The sequence below is a fragment of the Glycine soja genome, chromosome 16, assembly GCF_004193775.1.
Source record: "Glycine soja cultivar W05 chromosome 16, ASM419377v2, whole genome shotgun sequence".
Classification (NCBI taxonomy): domain Eukaryota; kingdom Viridiplantae; phylum Streptophyta; class Magnoliopsida; order Fabales; family Fabaceae; genus Glycine; species Glycine soja.
This window is the reverse complement of record NC_041017.1, coordinates 1538720-1562133: the sequence shown is the minus strand read 5'-3', so window position 1 is coordinate 1562133 and position 23414 is coordinate 1538720. Positions and strand designations below refer to the sequence as shown.

General features: G+C 29.4%; 2 protein-coding genes and 1 pseudogene across 2 annotated transcripts; 1 reads left to right on the top strand and 2 right to left on the bottom strand.

Moving 5' to 3' along the window:
* Nucleotides 1–435: 435 nt before the first annotated feature.
* On the top strand, nucleotides 436–2521 carry LOC114389379 (protein CURVATURE THYLAKOID 1B, chloroplastic-like). Its single transcript, XM_028350040.1, has 6 exons — nucleotides 436–741; nucleotides 957–1060; nucleotides 1151–1237; nucleotides 1348–1410; nucleotides 1984–2021; nucleotides 2152–2521. Exons 1-6 carry the CDS (start codon nucleotides 585–587, stop codon nucleotides 2207–2209), a joined length of 507 nt encoding a protein of 168 aa, XP_028205841.1. The 5' UTR covers nucleotides 436–584; the 3' UTR covers nucleotides 2210–2521.
* Nucleotides 2522–4205: 1684 nt separating this feature from the next.
* LOC114391053 lies at nucleotides 4206–8903 on the bottom strand (annotated as a pseudogene).
* A 1329-nt stretch (nucleotides 8904–10232) lies between these two features.
* On the bottom strand, nucleotides 10233–12963 carry LOC114390169 (protein DMR6-LIKE OXYGENASE 2-like). The gene is made up of 4 exons (XM_028350869.1): nucleotides 12665–12963; nucleotides 12316–12563; nucleotides 11840–12161; nucleotides 10233–10678 (listed from the first exon to the last, which is right to left on the bottom strand). Exons 1-4 carry the CDS (start codon nucleotides 12881–12883, stop codon nucleotides 10430–10432), a joined length of 1038 nt encoding a protein of 345 aa, XP_028206670.1. The 5' UTR covers nucleotides 12884–12963; the 3' UTR covers nucleotides 10233–10429.
* Nucleotides 12964–23414: the final 10451 nt, after the last annotated feature.

The window sequence follows — 23414 nt, the reverse complement described above, 5'->3', positions numbered from 1 at the left end:
GTATGACAAGGGGACTTACATTTTTTTAGTTACTCTAAAGCTTCTTCCAACAACATATTTAATGTTATTTATTGTTAGACATGTCAAATATTTTGTCCTGTTATTAGTCTTCTGGTTGAAAGATGAACCCATTTTTTTTTTAAGTAGTTGCAAGAAGTTGGTCTCAATCAACTATTGAAATTAGGTGTATTATTTTCCCATGATTTGGCCCTTTCAAAAAACAGAAAAACTACAAGCAATTTTGGGTTCAAAAAGCCCAACCAGGAACCTCCTATCCTTTGAAATACCATAAAAGTCCTATCTTGCAGCCATGTCAGCACACACTATCCAGAAGAAAAGAAACGAGTGGTTCTGCTGCAACTCCAACCGTGGGAAGAGCATCTCCACATTCATTTCCAAATTATCAAACACTAATGAAATTAATACAGCCAAAAAATTTAGAAACAGAAGAAACATATCAATAACTTCTAACACCAAAAAAAAGGAAAGGAACTTGAGCCACATTTTGTCCCTGGTGGACTCAAGAAGAGTCTTTCATAGGACAGTTAATTAAAATTATAGCCTGAAATAAGGGTTCACTAGCAATGGCCTCAACCTCTTCTGCTCTCACTATATCCTCTTCTTCCACCCTTCATGATTGCAAGGCTCCAAGACAGTCACCAGCTGCTTCACCACAATGTGTGAGCCTTCCCTCTCCCCTTTTGCACTCTCAGAACTGTTCATGGAAGACCACTGCTTATTGTAAGTCACTCACAAAACACTTTAAAGTGCTCACACATGCCTTATAAGTCACTCACAAAACACTTTAAAGTGCTCACACATGCCTTATGTCCCACATTGACTAGTGATGCGGCCAAAATAGTGTATTTAACTGAGATACAACACTTCATAAGTTAGTTTTTGGAAAACATTTTAAGCTGATATTAGAGCTTATCCTGGTGATTGCTGCTTTTCAGGTCGCAGTATTGCTCGAAATGTTATGGCAATGGCCACAGGAGAGGCACCAGCTGAAGCTGCCCCGACTGAGGTGCCAGAGATTGTCAAGACTCTTCAAGAAACTGTAAGAGTCTCTAATTCTTTTAATGTGCATCTCAAGTTTTTTTCTTCTTCATGTTTTTCTGACTAGAATTACTTGATGTTGGTTGCATAGTGGGACAAAGTTGATGATAAGTATGCAGTGAGTTCACTGGCCCTGGTTGGTGTGGTTGCATTGTGGGGCTCAGTTGGGTTGATCTCAGTAGGTTATTTAAATGTTTATTCTTTAGAATTATTTGATTATCATTGCCTGCTAGTTATGATCATATGTTTGAGATTGTCCTCAGCAGTTACTACATCACTTTGAAACAGGCAATTGATAGGCTTCCTTTGATTCCTGGGATTCTTGAGATTGTAGGCATTGGATACACTGGGGTAAGTAAATTATGCTTAATTGCTGGCATAGTTACACACTTAACACCATCTATGCTCATAAGAATTGGTTAAGAATCTAGAACCAATTTGGTTTAATTTCGCAATAAGTACTTACAATAGAAAAATAAATGAATCAAACTTCATGCATAAGTTCAGATGAATTTTTGTACCTCTACTTTTTCATTAGTTCTCTCATCTAATGTTTTCATAAGTACCTTTTTTTAAGTTGGGAATCAAATACTTCTCTCAATTGAAAAGTTTATAAGCTAATCCAAACTTACTCTAGTTTCTTGCTACATTTTTCTACCCCTTAGTTTCTACTATCTTCTTTTTTATAATATTTTTTTTAACTTCTTGTATGATAGTTGTCTAACTGGTTTAACAAATGAATCATGCACTTCAATTCCCTTAACCAGGGTGAGGCACTATTCAACAAATACAGAATAGCCAAAAAAAAACATTGGGGGTTTAACAATTGCAAATACATAAGAATGGTTCTAAAACTAAGTCTTGTAATACTGGATTTTATCTCCATGAAAACCTATCATTCATCTTCTACTTGTTTCTTTGCAGTGGTTTGTATATAAGAACATAGTTTTCAAGCCAGACAGGTGAGCACAATTATACTTTAATATTTTTACTATAATTTGGTACAATGCATCATTAAGTTGATGATGAATGATTTTCAACAATTTTCCCATCGAAAGAAGTTGTCTTTAAACCTGTTTAATTGAATACCAGGGAAGCTTTGGTACGGAAAGTAAAAGAAACATACAACGAAATACTGGGGAGCAACTGAAAGTGTTAGGAAATGCTGAGATGCTGTTGACATGAAAGTGTCATATCTTGCAGCTTCCTGTTGAAGATGTCACCATGCTTCATTTTGTTGCCATAAGCTTCTGACCATACTTTATCCCAAGTAATGGAATAAGTTCTGAAAAAATTGTATCTTTTTATATATATTGATCCACTTTTAAGACAAACTCATTTCCTCAATTATCTGTGTAGTGATTGATTACAAGGATAAGAAAAAGCAATTGAGTTCATTGAGCTGAATTCAATGACTTTGAAGTTTGAAAAGATTATTTCATGAACATATTTGTTATATCTATCCATGCAGCATGCTTTCACACAACCTTGATAAAATATTTCCATTTCATTTGATGTAAAGTATGCAAAGAGATTTAGGAATTTTATTCCTACAACTATTTCTACAATTAGGAGAGAAAAGAGAGATGGGTGAGATAAAACAGGTAATGTAATGAAGAGAGATTGAGAGAAGAAATGTATTAGAAAAAAGTATCGTAGACAGTGTGTAGGAATAAATATATTTCAGAGAAACCTCGGGTATGTCTGAGTGCAGCAAAACATAGTCCTGTATCTAATACGTTGTAGGTTTGAGTCTTCCCTTGTCTTTTTGATCTTTTTAGAATGAGATAAATATAAGTAATTTGTAAATGTCTTTTGAGTCCGAAGACTTTTCCTATCTTAGACTGAAACTCCATCATTTCTTCCTAAATTTATATGGTAAAAAAAAATATGACTCAGTTGATTTGTTTATCCAAAGAATTAATAAGGGATCATTTAGATAAGTTTCTTAATAAACTTATAAAAGTAAATAAAATTATCTATAATTGATTAATTAATGAAAACAAAATTTTTAGGCAAGTGTATTAAAATTAAACTCTGGAAATTTAGAATGTAAGTATAAGTTCTCATTAAAACGACTTATCTAATTTAACTATTAATAGATTAAAATTAATTGCATGTCTTTAGTTATGGATCCACGTTAACAGGAAATATCAAACGATGCTTAAAGACGCCGAAGCCACAAATATATGCTTTTGGATACGTGGATCAATTCTGAGTGAAAGAGTAAACCAGTCACACAGTAAATACATAAAGAATCTGTGCCATGCACACGGTAGGGTATACTTATTTCGCTAAACAACAGAAGTAACTTACTACCTGGGAAGAATGCACCCAAATTTGAGCTAGTGTTTTTTATGGATAAATATTAATAGTTAATTTTTGTTAATTGAATGATTTTTTTTTATCACTAGATCAATCTAATATTTCTTTAAATTTAAGCTCATGACGATTAAACTATGCCCAGAATTAAGTTTTGGCAGAATTCAGCCATTAATGAATATCAAAATATTAAATTAAATTAAATTTTGACCGGAAAAATGTGTCTTCATGATTAATTTTTAATGATAATTAAACATATATAAGTATAACTATAAAGTGTCTGCTTTTAAAAAAAACACTATAAAGTGCTAATAACTCGTGGCATCACTTATTTCGTTAATAATATTTAACTTTCATACATTGTTGACTAATTATAATAACCTCTGTATATTTTTTGTGATATAATATTAATGAAGCAAGTGGTGTATGATAATCATTAAATGAAATAAGTGATGTAGGAACTATTGGAAACAACTTATATATAAGTTTCACAACAAAAATATTAAACATAAACCTTGTATGTAAGTAATATATTTTTGATGATATGGACTTCTTGTGATAAGAGAAAATTAATTGCAAGTAGGTTGACTGTAAACATGCTGGTTGAAAGGATAATTTTTTTGATACAGCTTTTAATATTATTTTTAATTAAAAGAATAATTTCAGTCTTGTAATCATTTCTAGTAAATTAATGGCATAAAAGAACCGAAAATCCGTCTGCTCATTTTATTAATTCCAACAACCTTGTCTACTCATTATGTGAAGACTAGACATTGCAATTTCTAATTTTATTTTATTTCATCTGCAGCCAGCACGTGTGACATACAATGATATAACATTTACTTGAAGAACTCCATAATCCATAAGTCAGAGACAAAGCATGTGAATCTAATGCCACTGAATCCATGAATTCCTCTTCACTTCGCTCCTTCCCTCCTGGATTTGTAGTCATCATCAGCACATCAAATTGCATCTGTTGTCTTCGGTTCATATGGAAGAACTCCATCCACAACAATCACCTTTCCATCACTAGGAATAGAAGCATAACAATTCTTTAACACCTTCAAGCACCATTCATCACTCCAATCATGAAGTACACATTGTACAAATTACCATAGGCGTATTTGATTAATTCAGCAAATTTTATTGATGGAAATAAATTAATGAAACTCATGCATGCATGAACATGACATATTAAAGAGAAGGACAGTTTAGACTTGCAATATACTTAATACCCACCATCATCAAAATGGCATCTCCTTGTGTCACACTTTCAAACATATCTCCTCCTACATGCTCAACACCAGCAATCAATTACCATTACATGATTTGAAAATTGAATTTGTTACAATACATGTTATGGAGTTTCTTCAATATTTTTTATATTATTGTTCAATTAGAATTTGAGTTTATTGAGATTTAATGCAGACTTTTAGAATTATGGAAGTAAGCTTCAATTCAAATTAGAGAGCTGTATTGAAAATATCTAAGGAATTGTATCTAAGCTTTGTCTTACTTAACTAATATATATAGTAGATTTTGATGACTAATGGTTAAGGAATTTATAAACAGAAAATGGTTATTGGATTGTGGGGACATTGAGCTCTGTTTTTGGGTCTTTTTGTTTTCTTTTGAACCATCAATCAACATCTAGAACTAGACTATAAACTAGAGATCATACCAGGATAGGGAGAGGCATGTTCTATGACACGTGGCAAGTCAAAATTGATACCTCTAATTTTGAAGTGATTATGTTAAGTGTGACGCCAAGGCCACCTCCAACGTCAACCAGCCTATTGATGTGCTTAAACCCCTTGTAGCATTCAACAATCTTCTTCATTATTAATGTTGCACGTTTTGTCATTGCTGCCTTGAAAAGCTGATTGAAGCTTGAGGTCATGTCAGAATATTCAAACACGTGTTTGCCATGGACCATGTTGAAAGGAATATCTGCTTCTAGAAATTGCATCTTTCAGTTGGTACCTTGGAAATATGGACACACAAACCTTCGGTTTAGCAGTTCTCAACAGGATCTTATACGATATAAGTATATAACACAACTCTTCATTGAGTTCCAAATAAATTCATGGAGAAAAGTTTTTGCTTTTTATGTAAACAAATTAAGAAATAGTTCAATTAATAACTTCGATCCAATATCCTAGAGTTAAGCATTATTAGTTGTCACGTTTTTTTTAAAGAACTTTGATTATAATAACAATATAAAATGTGACTAGAAGTGATGCGTATGTTTGCGTTAGAGCTGCACAAATTTGGCAAAAGTGTTTATATGTGTATATTATAAAGAGGAATGCTAACATACTTTTTATCTAAAATCTTTTTGTAAAATTTATTAAAAATTATAAATTTTGATAAATTCTATATAGTCACACAGTCACTGTATAAATCAAGAGATTGAATTATTAAATAATAAATAAGACCTTCCAAACTTAGTAATTTTTAATAAATTTCAATTGATCATAAAGAGAATGTTAAAAAAGAATGCGTTATCAATTTTTTATATATATAATTCATATTTAACACGAATTACTGGTGCTTTATCGGTATATCCGAAATGTGGCATGTTACAAACCATATATCGTTTTATGAGGAAGGTGGAACTCCAAATCTTCACTAGCCAACAAAAAAAGAAAAGTAGAAAAGTGGCATGCTTCTTGAACGTCCTTTGGGGAAAAGAAAATACAGGATTATGTCTAAACAGTGTAATTCGGCATCATCATGTTTATCATTCAAATTTAATATTGATGACAGAGGTAGAAACAGATAATTCAATTGTGCAAAGCAATTTGGCCCTTCACATTTAATATTTGAGTAATTTTTAAAATTGTTTATTTCAACAACGGCTATTCCTATATAGTTTTTATAAATTTCATCATCAAGTGACTTGATCTTATCAGGGTCATGACAATGTGAAACAGATCAAACCTCGAGAATTTCCATCATGAGTTGTTCGATATATATATGCATTGCTAGCTCAATAAGCATTCCTGACTTGATCACTTGATTCACTTCAAATTATAACCATGAATTATGTGAAATGTCGAGAAAGGGCAATACCATATATAGTTGTTAAAATTTAAAACCAAACCAAAAAGATCGGATGTTAATTCATAAACAAAGAAGGTAACTTGTCCAGACAAATCCTCTAGCTTACCAAAGAACTAGTCTAAAGGGTTGAAATCAGTCAAAATCAAGTAAACATCAATAATAATAATAATAATAATAAAAACTGTTTCAAAATTCAAGCGGTGTTTTATTTTAGTTTATCTTTTCAAACTTTTTATTCAAAAATATTTGTTTAAAAGAAAAAAAAAAGTTGATGGCTAAAATATAGGTTTTGATGGCTAATGGTTAAGGAATTTAGAAATAGAAAAATTTTATTGGATTATATATGTGCCATTGACCTCTTTTTTGGGGTTTTTTTTCTTTCTTTTGCAGCATTCATCAAACATAATCTTGAACTAGATCTATGAATTAGAGATCGTACGAGGAGAGGGAGAGGCGTGTTCTATGGCGTGAGGCAAGTCAAAATTGATACCCTTAATATGAGGGTATTTAGAAGTGATTATGTTAAGAGTGACCCCAAGACCACCTCCAACGTCCACCAGCTTATTGATGTTCTCAAACCCCTTGTAGGATTCAACAATCTTGTTCATAATTAAAGTCGCATGGTTGGTCATTGTTGCCATGAAAAGCTGATTGAAGCTTGAGTTCATGTTGAAATCCTCAAACACGTGTTTGCCATGGATCCTGTTGAATGGACTACCTCCTTCCAGAATTGCATCTTTCAGTTGGTACCTTTGAATTATGGACACAGAAGCTTTCGTTTTAGCAAGCCTTTACAGCTAGGATCTTATGTGACATAGTTAACACATATGCATGACTCTTCATTAAATTGTAAATAAATTTATGGAGAAAAGTTTTTGATGTAAGAACAGTAAGAAATTGTTCGATGGTTTTTTTTCCTATAAATTAAGCATTTTTATATTAATCGTCACATTTTAAAATAAACTTTACTATATTAATAATAACCTAAATGTGACTGACAATAGATGCACTTGTATTGTATCCTCTCCTACAATGGACTACCTAGCTAGACAATAGACGAAAACATGGCAGCTCGTGTTAGGAAAAATTATTATATGTTTCGAGATTATTAAACAATGCTACTATTTATTGTATTTTTGTAAAATCAGTTGGAAATTTCTTATGCGCTTTCCAAAGCAATTTTGTACTTTCCAAAGCTGTAAACGTAAGAGCAAAAAAAAAAAGAAAAAATGTTGTTTCTTCGTTCAACGGAAGTCAACTTTTATACAAACATAACTTATTGTATATGTCAATTTTGCACATAACACGTAGTTGAATTTTTTTAATTTACAGTAGAGAGTACATAAAACTCTATTGTGACAACTCAATGAGTGTTATTTGATTGGTAACGTTGAGTTTATGGGAAATGATCTACAATTTTCATAAAATATAATTTTGGAGAGGTACCGGGAGATTTAAATATGACTACATGTCGAACTGAGAATTAGTCTCATGATAAGCCCAAATCCAAAGTTTGTGAAAATACCTTCAAAATTTCTATCGAACAACCAAAAATCAGTGGTTAAAAAAAACAAATACTAATAAGTGTCTTAAGGACACTGATCAAGAAATTAAGAGTAGAAATTTTTTATTGGAAGACTCAAAATTACAATACCCATAAGTTTTTTTATGCTCTTCTATGATTTATACATTTTAAAAAAATTATAATTCCTTAACCAATGATGGGGGGCATGTTTATGACAAGGGGAGTGAGGCTATGGCCTTGAGCCCATTACTAGATAAACTATTTAGTTAGGCCGAAAATTAGGCCCACTAAACATGAATTGTATAGATTGAATTAATTGTATAAACGATAATGTTAATTAATTAATATAATAAAGTATAAAGTTTGTATGGGTGTACTCACGTTTATAAGTGTAAAGTTTTTAACTAGTATAAAATTTTCGTTAAAAGCTAAACTCGCGCCTATAAATGTAATGTTTTTAATGGTGAATTGTAATAGTATTAATTAGCTTTTAATTGAATGAAAATTTTGTTTGAAAAATCAATTCTTTCTATTGTTAAGACGTTAATTCATAAAAAATATTATTCCGTTAATTCAAAAAAATTAGGAAATTAAAAATTAATGTTATAATATAAGTTTTTAATAAACCTAATAGGTTGACGAAGTGATGAAGCACTTTATGCTCGACAATTTATTTAGTGAGAAATCTCTTGTTTAATCTCCCTTGTGTGCCTAAATCCTTTGGGCCTGCAACATTTATAATACTACAAATAACATTTATAATCCCTAGGTGTATTACAACCCCGTTTTGTATGAGTAAGTCTTTAGCAATCCCTCAATAGCTCTGGAATGATAAGAGCACGAAAACAGAATCTGGTTATCTATCTCAAACATACATTATATTCAAGAAACACATCTGAGACGAGGTCTTGATAGCCCATCTAAATGCCATAGTTTCTGCAATGAGAGGATCAAAACAGCTCGAGATAAACAAGCTTGTTGCTGCTAGATGATTTCCAAGTATGATCTTGGGCAATCTTTTTATTTAATCATCTTGTCAGTAATTGATAAAAGAATACTTTATTTCTGGATTTTATCCAAGTCAAAATACCACACAATATAATTAACACACATGCCACTAGTAGCTAGCAACAACTTGTTTATGGCTTTTTGCTAAACACACCACCCATCTTTACTTGTACACCTCCTTACACTTATTATTTTTCCAACTGTATCCTTTTTTTATTTTTCCAGAAGTTAGTATACCGCTTTCTCTGTCCCCTTCATTCTTTCTTTCGTTCCATATTATCTCATTGCCATCATCACCGAATGAAAACATGCAAGGGAACACATTCAAGTAAATGAGTAACACTAAAACTTCAAAACCTTATCAAGGAATCTTATTAGGGAAATCCCTTGCCCAAACTCTCTCATAGTAATTCAGAAAAGTTCGTGCAGTGAATCCAATCATGGAAACACAAATCCCCAATTTCTAGGCCTACTTAAAGACCAAAGCAGGATAAGGAATTCCTCCATTCTATATAATTCATCAAATTAATTTTTGAAGCAACCATCAATCAATTCAAATAACATCGATCGCTGCAGCTAGAGTTTGATACCAGTGAGTTTAAATCAAAGTGAAGAAACGCGTTCTAGGACTTGGGTGCTGTGCAATCCAAATGACAAATTGAGAGGAAATTTGTGCCAATCAATTTGTCGTAAGGCTAGTTTGAGTTTGATTTGGGTGCTTCATTTTGATTTAGGTGAATATAAGAGATAGGGGGGTTTAAGTTTTGTCTCGAGTTGCATAGTAGAAGGGGGTGTAGTGATCTTCATTAAAAGAAAAAAAAAGGATACACTTAAAAAATAAAAAATAAAAAAATGGGATGTAAAGTAAAGATGGAAGGTATATTTGACAACCATCTTTGTTTAATTTTAAATTTATTTGATTGAATTCAACCAACATATATTCTTAAATGTATGATCATTATAATAAGTGCTACATCATCAAAATGATGATGTGATCATGATGATATCATTAGAAATAAAAGAATATCATATTTATAAACCCCCCTATCATGCTTAAATTAGCAAAGAATCCCACAAGGAACTCCTTTTTTTTTATCCTTCAATTTCTCTTGATTAATTATGGGTAGTTTAGTGATCATTAAAATGTTTTTGAAAAAATATATAATAATTAAAAAAAAAAAGATATGAAACAAAAGAAATGATCTTTTAAAAAAAACATGAATAAACTAAAAATTATCATGTGTATTAATAATCAATACTCGCAAATCATATGATAATTTATTTTATTTGTGTATAAAAAGATCTCTACGTACAAATTTCAAAAACTCTGAAGACCTTTCACCTAAATTAAAAGCTCATTAACTGGTGTCTAATATTCAAAATGAGATAAACTAAAGTTCTTCAACTAGTGTGCGCGCATATTTTTGTCAGCAATATGGTTGAGCTAATTTAATCTTGAGCCTTGAACATGTCCACGCATGTTTCTTTTGAAAGTCCTCTGATCCAGAACTTGTCGTAGTATTCTCTGTATGTGAAGTTTGTGTACTGCGCAGGATGTTCCTTGTCTACGAGTTGTGGTGCTGGTTTTATCAATGCATCAGGTGAAGGGCAATAGAATGTTGGAATGGACATTCTCTCCTTCTCACAATTCACCAATGCTCGATGCAGCACACTCTTGTACCTATCGTTGCTTATCACCTAATTTTCCAAAACCCACAACAATGAGTATAAGTATTTATAAAAACAAATAAAAATGTTATCACTCTTGCCTCATTCTTAACTTTAATTTAGTATTTGTATGGAACCAACATACAATTATAAACTCTACACATAAAATATAAATTACTGATTCATATAATTGATATGTTATCATAAGCACGCGTCATGTATGGTACATGTGACTCAATTTGTGTTTACTAATAATAATAAACTGTGATAGTAACAATGAAGGTATGATACTCGAGTTCATCAATAATTAACAAGATCTAATGCGATTGGAGAGATAAGATACAGGTCTAGCTAAGAAATATACATAAAATATCAGTCAAAGAGTATATAATACATCTCGTTAAAAAAAATTAGTTGTTAAAAAAGAAAATATTAAATGCTTCTTATTTTTTAATATATATATATATATATATATATATATATATATATATATATATATATATATATATATATATAATTACTACTTTATTTATTTTATGGCAGAAAGGATCTAGAATTATTCAAGCTAATCAGCATGTGATTAATAATTGAATATAGACTGGCAGGTCCGTCAGAGTTGCCCATGTTTTTAAAGAGACCAATAAATCATAATTGTACTGATGCCTTAGTCAATAAAGGTTGTAACTCAAGATTTTGACACCTTTTCTTCTATATTACTAAAAAAAAAAAATTAATTTTAATTTTTATAGTCTTTTAATTTAATTTTCTTAAGTGCTCATAGTTAAAGTTTAATTGAAATCAATAATCACAGTCAAAATCTTAATGATTTCAGAATTTCAATAATTTTAAGAATTGAAATTAATAATCATACACCCTATTTGAGGAACAGATTAATTTGACCGTAAATTCTTAATGAGATTGGTTGTCTTTCTTGACTCTGCAAAGAGATATATACTTCTTATTTCAAGCCTAAACAGATGTCAGTGAGTTCCGTTATAACGATTCATACATTAACAAAAAAAAATTATACTACTATTCTGTGTTGAATAATTCTAGTAAATCCTTCTAGTGAAAGAAGATGAAATAGTTAATAAGAAATAAGGCTACCCTTTTTTGTATTTTTTATTTCCTCTTTGATGACATAATTAATTAAAATTTAATATTTAAAAGTTGAGTGAAGAAATTAAATACCTGAATTTGGTCAGCAATATTGACAATGAAGGTGTTAGGAACAGGATTGACGGTTAGCCACTTGCCATCATGGAGGACTTGCAAGCCAGGGACTTGATTTTGGAGCAGAATAGTAATTGCATTTGGGTCAGCATGAGCTGGCAAACCATATGTTAACTCTGGCTCAGGACATGGAGGGTAGTAGTTTATGGCCATGTGCTGCCCATGTTTCCCCAATGCTTTGTCTATATAATCCTTTTCCAACCCCAAACTCTCTGAGATAGCCTCAAGCAACTTCAGTGATAAACCCCTCATCTTTCTACTATACTCCGCCACATCTTCCCTGAAATTAATAACATAAACTAAATGATAAATTTATTTTTTGCAATAGTTATCCTTAAAATCATAAACTTGGATCAAATGCATTTTCCAATATTAATTAATTGATAACACTTCTTAACTCAAGAATAAAACACATATAATAGTACTTAATTAACCTGAAAGATGGAGGGTTGCCAGGCCATTCTTGAATGTAATCCTCAAGGGGGTGGCAGTGAAGTCTCAAGAAGTCTCTCCAGTTGGAAACTTTCTCAGTCTTGACATTGAAACTGGTGGAGAGTCTTGTGGTCTTGGTTGGGTCATCAGAGTAATTCTTCAGCCTCTCACTCTCCGGCAAACCAAAGAACTCTTTTGACACATTCACCATCTTGCTCACCACCTCCTCCGGAATCCCATGGTTCACAATCTTGAAAAATTAAATCACACCCACAAGCAAACAATTAATTAATCTTGAAAAAGTAATAACAATAATAACAATAATGTATGTGTGTATAGTTTGATATGTACTTGAAAGAAGCCATAATTTTGGCAAGCATGTGCAATGTTTTGGATGATTTGGGAATGATTGGAGCCACCAAGGCCTTGAAGGTCGATGATGGGAATAGAAGCAATGGAGGAGTGAAGTTGCTGAAGGTTTGGACGGTCACCAATGGGCCTGATGAAGTTAGAGGGAACACGATCAACGGTGGAGGCTAAGTCGGTTAACAATGGCTTTGTGGTGGCCATTGCTGGCTATGATGTGGTGGCTATGGAGGATGGTGCTGTAGATTCCTGCTACGGATTAGGGTATGAAAATTGATGAGGTTGGCACCTGAATTTATATTGTAGCCATGGGGTAATCGATTGTGCTTCATCCTTACGTAGTATGCATGACTTCAGCACTAGACCCACTTATGAGGTAATATATAATATATTCACTCACATGGTAATGCTTTAAAAAAACATAAGCTTTATTTTATCCATAAAAACAAAAACAGAAGTTTTATATGCAAATTTTATACGAATCCCAATTCCCGAGTACGTATCTGACATCAAATTTAAAGGTAGAAATATACATACATACATATATATATATAGAGAGAGTTAATTATGTTTTTAATTTTTTTAAAATTAGAGGTTTATGTTTAGTTTTTTAAATATTTTTTTTATTTTTAGACTCTTAAATTTTGATAAAAAAAATTAAAATATTATTTTTAAATTTGAGAGACTAAAAATATTTTTTTTTATTTATAAAACTAAAAAATAAACATCTTAATTTGAGTGACAAAAACATAATTAAACCATTCATCAGCTATTGTTAAATGCCTCCTCATTTAGTTCTTTAAATAAAAATAAAGATAGTGTGCAATATTTTTAAAAATAAAATAAAGATAATAATGATGTTTAGTTGATATTATTTTAAATTAATTATTTCAAAATTAAAAATTAACAAAACACTAACGTTATTAATAGAAAATAGAACAAAAGATCAAAATAAAATTTTGAAAAATATAAAAAATTAAAATAAGACTTTTAAAATTTAATATATTAAAACAAAAAATACTAAAATATAAAAAATCAAAAGTAACACTTAGTTTCTTTTTTTTTAAAAAAAACTTTAGTCTTTTTTATAACTATATTTTTCAATCTATAACATTTGAACATGATACTATATTTTATAACTATATTTTTCAATCTATAACATTTTCCAATCAAACTACACATCCTAAGCTAATTTTTGTTAAGTTTTCAATTCTATCTAATTTTTTTACGATGTTTGATGTGCACTAATTATAGTTTGCGTCAACTCCTCAAATTGTTTATAAAAAAAATTGTTATAAATAGTGTATCTTATGTTTTTGAGTGATTCCAAAGATTTAAAACCTAGACTCATTTATCTTTACTGTGATATAAAATTAGTTGCATAAATATTTGGAAAGGATTAGATTTATACACTAATCTTATTGGTTGTTTTGTTTGTCAATATTGTGAAATCTGAATTCTTTGATTTTTATAATTTTTGTAAATTTTTATATGATAAGTAAATTTTTTTTATTCTGAAAATGGGCTTAATTATATTTCCATCGAAGATATAGCATGAGCTAAACGAAAATTATTTAAGGTACTAAAATGTTAATATCTTTCAGCTGTTGTTATTGCAAAGTAAATTTTAAAATGAATTTGCATAGCTCTATCAACAAAATTGACTATTTTGATGTAAATGATTTCCAAACTTGATTTATATATGTATGTGAGTAAATTGAAATGTGCTCTTGCTGAATATAATAAATATCATAATAAACTTAACATAAATATAAGTCCTTGTGAATAAAATACGTCATTGACTTAGTAATTGTGTAAATTGTATGAAAATTATGTTGTTGTTGATGGATTGTGAATTTGATGAGTATACGATGATGTGATTATCATATAAATAAGAAGTAAAAGTTGAAACTTTAACAGTTTAAGATATCAAATGAATATGAGATTTCTGTAGAGTCCTACTAAAAAGACTTTCTCTTATGAAAGGACTTGTCACCTTTTAAAAATTAATTTTGGGATTTCGTAGAGTCCCTGGGAGCAAACCTTCTCCAATGAAAGGACAAGTCGCCCTCCAGGTCAATCATTTTTCTGGATGTTCTATAAAGTTCTCTTGAACAGACCTTATTTTGTGAGAGAACATGTCGTTCTTTGGATGAAACTGTACAATATTGCCTATTGACCTTATGAGAGGGTAACCTTTGTTTTATGTTCTTATAAAAAGCTATAATGAAAGATGTAATGATTTATAAGTCCATGTGAGAGAGAAGAGTTAAAATCTTTAACCACCATATACAATAATGATTTAAGTCCTTGTGAGAGGGAAAAATTGGAAGTTGTTAAATAATTATTGAATTGTCAAACTAGGCATGTATTGTTGTTTGACTTGTAAAAATATGTTTTCTTATTTCTTTTATATGAGAATTTCTTAAATTGATATATTGCATGAATTTTCGTTATATATTGTTTCATTTGTCTAGTTAGCTTATAGTTGCATTGTTTGTATGTGTGTGACTGCAATGATCGTGGCGTTCATGGGAGCAAATAGCAGAAACTTAACCTTGTAACCTTTTCTCTGTGGAGCTATGCCCTATTATCTAGGGCCCTAAGCAAGTATGGATGTTGCTTTTTGATGTGACTTTCATTATGATGGATTACTTTTGATACATTATGTTTCCGATGGTACTATTATGATGACCCATTCCCTTGATGCCACTGTGACTTTCGAGGAGATAATGCATACTCTTGGACATATCCCCTATGCGATTCATCGCAGGACTAGTGATGCTCATGATTGGTCGTGGTTGTGATCGTGGACATGACGGTTTTGGTGGCCTTGTTGACAATGGAGGATCATCTATTCCTCCTCGTTGTCCTTAGTGGGCAATGACTCTATGTACTTTTTTGTTAGTAGGCAAGTGTAAGGGAGCGAGTCTTTATATTCCCTTCCCCTTTTGTTGTATTATATACGATAGAGGGTACATTGATGATTGTATTGCACACACTTCACTTACTTTTTTAGATATTCTTTATTTCTTGGCATGTATATATATCTAAAGAGGCATGAAATAAATGTCATCTCGCCTAGTACTCTTAGGATATGGATGTATGTTATGTAAAATAGGTTTATATATGTTTAGTTATCTATATCTTTACATTGTCATTAATCATCGTGATGTGAAAAAAATTAACTCACAATTTATAAATTAAATTAATTAAGAGTTTAATTGGAATTAAGATAAAGTAATAGCTCTAGTAACACATGGAGGTGTTACATTGGGCAAAGCACCCTAGAACCAAATTAACTATTTCAAAGACTAAACAATTACATATGCATCATCTATGAAGAAGTTTTTAACGAAATCAGGATTTGAGAGAAAGGAACATACTTCTATACTAGTCAAACCATGTGTTTGCAAAGGAATTTGCTAACATGTTTGACTCCCTAAAAACATGAACCACACTACTAAGTTGAAAAGCCAATAAATTTCCACAGATCATATCTACCAACTCGATAAAAGGAGTGTCAGCACAAAGCTATTATTCATTATTTTAACAGCCTTCAAGCAGTTAGACTATAAAATAATCTTCTTGCAGTCAGCTTCCTCTGCCATTCTCAAAACAAAAAACATTGTCCAAAATTCCACTTCAAGAGTAAAACATAACCTTAGTCTCCTAGAGAAGGTTTTAACAAGGTTACTTTTACTATCCCGAATAACCCCGCCACACGAAACTGCCTTTTATGGTCTAATAGATAATCACAATTCAATTTAACAAGAATCAATTCGATTTTGGGAGGAGACCACCCACGAGAATCAATTTATAATTTTTGTTGTTCATTATTAATATTATAAAAAATATAAGTGAAAACCAATAATTAATATTACTTTAAAAATTTAAAATAATAGTTATTTAAAAACTTTATTTTACACACAAAAAATATTATGGAAAAGAAAATAGTAAAAATATAATTTATCTTTTAAAGTTACTCCATAGTCCCTAAATATTGGGCGTTGCTATTGACATATTTCTAATAACTATTTATACCCCTCCAAACATGTTTTTTTTTTTTTTACAAAAAATACTCCTAACCTTCAACAATCCTCATTTTTTTGGTACATCCTTCAACAGTCCTCATAATACAAAGAAAACAAGGAAAAAAATTTGACAACCCCCGTAACAGGGAGTGCCAATAACAATGCATCATTTCACTATTTTTAATCATTCATAATAGTTTTAACCATAGACTATTTTCTCCTCTAAAAAAATTCATAGACTATATATATATCATATTTCATCATATTATTAACGTATATCTGTGATATTCTTAGGAATATTTCATTTTTTATTGACCAAAATTCCAAAATCTTATTAATAAGATTTTATAGTGATAATATTGTGTTAATAAAAAAAATTAGCATGTGTTTGGTTATGAAAAAATAAGAGGGGAAAGAGAACATTTTAAAATTATGACTGGATTTCAAATTTCCTTCCCTCTACTTTAATTCAAATATTTTTTTTTAAATTCTCTTTCATTTTTTTTTCTTCCAGAAAATCAAACTCACCTTTAATAACAACAAGTTAACAACAACAAGAGGTGTAGAGAAAAAAATTGTTTAAATTTTGTACCTCATATTCTAGTAAGCTTAAATACTTTTTTCATTTACAATTTAGTGTTTTTTTCATTTTCGTTCCTATAATTTTTCTTCTTTGTTTTAGTTATTATAAAATATATTTATTTTGTTTTTCATTCTTAAATCGGTTTATATAATGTTTTTTTTTCACTATGCAAAGTACTTTTTAATTATTCAAAGTATTATCTAAAGCTCTTTTAAGGATAATTTATCAAGACAAAATAAACATATTTTATAAGAACTTAAATGAAAGAAAAAATTTATCGAGACAAAAATAATTAAAAAAATACTACATGAAAAAAAAATGTATTTAAATCATTCAAGTATTATAATTTTTAAAATTCAAATGCCACGAACTCATTGTTTAGAATTAGGGGTGGAAATATGTTGGGTTGAGTTGGGCCGAATCCTACCTAAACCTAGTCTAGCCTGACTCATTTTATATTTTTACAGTTTAAGTCTAGGCCTGTCCGTCAGGTTTGTCAATTCATTTTCTGTTTCATATTAAAAAATATAAAAATATTATTATTTTTAAACAAAATCAAATATTTTCATTGAAAATAATAAAGTTTTAAATCACAATATATTGATAAAATTTGCCTACAAACATTACATATGACATGCTACCAAAATTTTTTAAATCACACAAATATATATATATATATATATATATATATATATATATATATATATATATTTCTATTATCCATTTATACTATATTAATTAAAATAATTTAAATAAAATAGTCATAGGAATAATAATATTTTTATTATAATATATTATTGTTAGATGGGTTAATTGATTAGACTTAATAAATTTTTCTTAAAGTTTATAACGTGACATATTTGATTAAATAATTTTTTTAAAAAAAATCTCAAACTTAATCTATTTATTAAATAAATGAATTGAACAAATCAAACCTTAACCAAATCGAGACATAGACCCCAACTAACAGTCGAATCTACTTTCACTTTTATTTGAAATACACAGAATTCACATGTGAATAATATCATATCATTATTCGAAATCTCTAGATCCAACTATTTTTGTTGGTAGCCTACTAAAAGCTATTTTTGTTCGTGGCCTACTAACCTTCACCTAAGTCCTAATGAATGAAAACATTTCCCAAAATTCCTTCTATTATCGAGGGACTTGAAAGATAAAAATTTCCTTCTATTCCCAAAATCACTTTTCACAAATACGGCAGTGCTTACGCAATTCATGACCTCACAACACTTCGTCCACCAAGAATATATATCCTTCGTCAAATAATCTCTTAATTTTATTAATATATTATTAAATTAAATTAAATTTTCTTGAGTAACATCTTATGTTCAAATTTTGTAAAAAAAATATATACATATGATCTCATTATTAGTTAAATTTTTTACTAAAATTAATCATACTTCACACTAATAGTATGATTATATAATAAAAATCTCCTATTTTTTTTTTCTTTCTATTCTACCTCTCACTTCTTTAACAGGGATTTACACTCGACGATGTCAAGTAATACTTTTTCATTCAATCGTTATCGGACAAAGTGAATATAATGCGTAGATTACCCTCTAAATTTAAAGTGAGTTAAGTTATACCATGAAATTTTTTGTTTTCCTAGTTCCTTCGACTGCACCGAAGAGTTTTTCCTCTGTTACCTCTTGATCGCATGCATCAGCCAAACCAGCTCCTTTAATTTGCCCCTTTCATTAACGATTCAGCTGCATGCTAATTGCAAAAGTATCCATAAAAATTACTCAAATGTTTAGATTTATTTATTTTATTTTAAAAAAAATAAGTGTGATAAAAAATTTAGAAAGAAAAACGTAACGGGTGAAAGTCGTTCTGTTTGAAAATTGAACAAAACCAAACATGCAGGTCTGATCATGTATTTTTAATACACTGCGAGAACATAATTTTAAAAAAATTCATCATGTTTAGTACTACATAATACATTGTATTTAGCATCGCAGGGTGAGTAATTATTTAACGCCTCGATTTAATTCTTGATTCCAGACAGAGGTTGTGTTGTCTTCTTGGGTAAGTTGCATTACTGGTCCCCATCACTTTGTTCTATCTGGCTGCGTGATGAGAACAGAATCTACTAAACTAGCCTCCTGATGTTTCAATTCAATGTTAAAAAATCAATCCTCTCTTCTTGATCTTTTAATTAAAAACACGCATTTTTCATAAAAATTTATGATTAAGACTAATTTGTTTTAGATATTATTTAAAAAAAAAAGAAAAAATCTCACATCATCTAAATATCATATCAAGATATAAAATATAAATGAGGAGGACTCTCACTTTATAAATTAATTTTATAATATTTGTGTTTATTTTAAATTATTAAATCAATCAAAGTTATTAAATTCGATCGTTTACGTAAAATCTAAAATGACTTACATTTTGATTTAAATTTTCTAACTCTAACTCGATAATAAATTCAAAAATTCATCGAATTTACTTAAAATTTATAAAGTTTAATTCTAAAAGAAAATTTTCACACTAGTTAACTTATAGATAATAAATGAATTCATAAACTTATAAAAAATAATGAATTAATTCAAAAATTTGATAACCATATAACCAATCATCTATTATATTATTTACTCATCAAGTTGATAAGTGTTAGATGCAAATGAGTGTATTAAAAAAAATCATGTTCAACATTGGGTCTAAGGATGAGAATACTGGAATTGTTGTCTTTGGCGAAGATAGAAGGAGATATATTATCAAACTAACCAACTGAATCTATATTGGATGTTCATGCGGAAAAGTTCTGCTATGGCATATGGTTAACGCGTTGGGAGTACCTATTGATGGAAGAGGGACCCTAAGCGATCATTGAACACAAACCTAGCAAACAGGGTTAAAAGCGGTAGATAGCCTGCCTCCTATAAGTCGTGGTAAAAAATAACTTATAATCGGAAATCGTCAAACTGAAAAAATAACTATTGCTATTGACACCATATTAAACCAAAAGGAAATATATAAATTTGGGAATAATCCTTATCTTTTAAGCTTAATTTGAAGAGTTAAATTAGGTCCATGATTCAAGAGATACACATGCTTATTATATATTAAACAATTGATTGGCGTGATTTAGTCAAACCTTTATTTTTCTTTTTACATTTTTTTGGGTTGTTAATAATTAAAATATAGAAGAAAAAAAGTAGTCATGTTGGGTGTTTACATATAGGGAACGACTAATCTCTAATCTGTTAATTTTTATATTAAGATTTCTCATTTCAGCATTCAAAACAAACAGCTGCCTTCTTTGGCAAACGTTGATTGGTTTTCATTTGGGAGCAGTTAGCAGTCCTTTATCATACCCACGATGGCCTACCTTTCAGCTTTTTGTGGCACTAAAAACTGTCGCCCTATGTCTTTCTTAATCCTTAGTCACCAATTTTAAAGGCAAAATGCAAAATATCATGTGTTATATATTGGAGAATGCAGCCTATGGAAGTTGTAAAATAATAGTATTACTTTACACTCTTATTTAATTCCAAATAGTTATGTATGATAAAATGGTTAATTTTATACTAATTATTTCAAAAGTTATATAAACAATATTTTTTATTTAGTTGATGATATCAAATTATTTTATATTATATGTATATGATCATTAAATTTCTAACATTATATAATAGTTATATATAGTAGCGTTCATTTTTTAATTAAGAATTCAAAACAGCTCATCTCGTTTTTATTTCAAAGGAAATGCTCTTCTTTCGACCAAACAGCTGAAAAAATTCAACACTCCTGCGTTCAGGTTCAACTTGTCGGTTTATCTTTGAATCCAACCATTTTTCTTTCTTCCAACAATGATGTTATGAAATGCTTGTTGAATACAATTTTGTATCAACGCACATCCTCAATTTACATTAAAAGTAAATTATAAATACCATGCCTCTCTTCCATAAATCAAATCCCATACTTATAAAAAATTCAATACGCAGAAAAAAGAAACTTACTAGGATTTTTTGGTTAAAATTATTATGCTAATTATAAAGTTTAGTTATCATAGAGTTGTGCACATACGTAATTGATGATAATTTTCTTAAAAAAATAAATGTACCCTTTTCTTTTTTCACGATGTCTTTCAATTAAGTGCCAAAAGAGATAAATCAGTCAATTTCTTGATTCATCAGAAGTGGTAGCTGAACTTTCTTTCAATCAAAATGTGAAAATGAAAGCGGAAGCTATATATACCTAATTCACCTTTGAATAAAGTGATAATTATCTACTCCATACGCCAGTGATGATCGGCCTATAATTTTTTTATGAAGATATTGATATGAATTTATTCGGTCAAAAATAATAATAAATATTTGTTGATAATTATGAATACATATAAGATAAATGTTTTTTCTAATATAATTTATTTCATACTTAATAATTAATTTAAATTTAAATTTATTTTATCTTTTGATTAAAAAATACAAACCTCAAAACATGAAATATGCAAATGCGTGGATACACATGATCCATGTTTTTTTCATCATCGTCATATGTGATACACGTCATTATGTTAGGTTGAAAGAATATGCAAATATTCTCAATTTAAAGCTTTAATGATAAATTGTTGCGTATTGTAAATTTGTGACTATATTTTTATTTTTTTGACAAATTCATAAAATATAAATCCATTTTTATACGATGAATAAAATTATTTTTTTAACAATTCTCTTTTTTATAAGTCATTATTATTTTACATTAGATATATCATGTTCTTATATCATGATTTTTTTTAATAATTCTCTCTTTTTCTTAATTTGAATTTGGACAACTTTATATATATATATATATATATATATATATATATATATATATATATATATATATATCAATGCTTAAACTTCCTTAAGTGACGAGTGAGAATAACGTCATTAAATTAATACTAGTTTCCGCAATTTTGTTAAATTTTTTTATAGAAAAAAATCATGTCAAAACCGATAAGTAATCTATGACTTTTTATAGTTTACACTATCATAAAATAATTTAAAATTAAACTTAATTAGTAGGAAGAAAACACCAAACTTGCCCTTTGGGATATTTAAAAGTGCGAAAGCCTTGAAGAAATTAGAAAGAACAACAAAATACCACCCATGTTCATGAAGGCCGGTGTTCTGTTGGATCAGTAACAGCTTTTCCAGAAGGCCTGCAACTACACCCGAATAAACAATTGCATTTTTTTTTCTTACAAAAGTAAGAGTCGCATTTTCTTCCTGCACCCATTTTTTTTCTTTTACCCCAACAAATTTTTGAAAATTCCAGCATTACCCTTACGTATGGACCATACGAATTAACAATCCGTAAGGGCCAATACTGATTATGGGTCCATATGAATTGCCAATCTGGAGAATCCGTATGGGCCCTTATGGATCCCTATTGGTGGCAAACACCACTAGTTTTGAAATGAAAAAAATTATGGTAAAATGTAATTTAGATTTTACAATTTATATTTGTTAAAAATAGTCTTAGCCCTATTGGTTTAAAAAGGGATGATTTTGGATTATCAAACACATAAATCATTTGATATGAGATTATTCAAGTTTAATTAATGGTCTTGAGTTTAAATCCTAACTACATTAAATATTCAAAGAAAAACTTTCCTACTTGTAATTAGGGATAAAAATAGGTCAAATTGTTCAATAGGAACCTATGGTCTAATCTACATCATGCCTAAGTTAGGCCAAACTCGTTTAGAAAAAAAAATCAATTTTTTTTATTGAAATGTATTTAGTTAAAATGATCAAGTTCTAATTCATTTAAAAGACCTTTTAGGCCTAACATATCGACTAATTTAAATAAACATAAATAAATATTTATTACTATTATTATAATATTTAATTTGTTATAACATACTAAATTCTTATATTTATTTATCTTTTTAATGTTAAGCATAAATAAGTTATCATCAATGTCAAATTAGACCTTAAAAATATACTCATATTATATAACAACTTGAATGTAATTATTAGTTTGGGTACTAAATTATTTCAAAGTGTATCCTTAAAAGAGGTTTATAAGTCAAACCAAACTTTTATGTAAGTTATGTGTTTAAAAAAAGGCTTATGACAAGTAAGTATATGTTTAC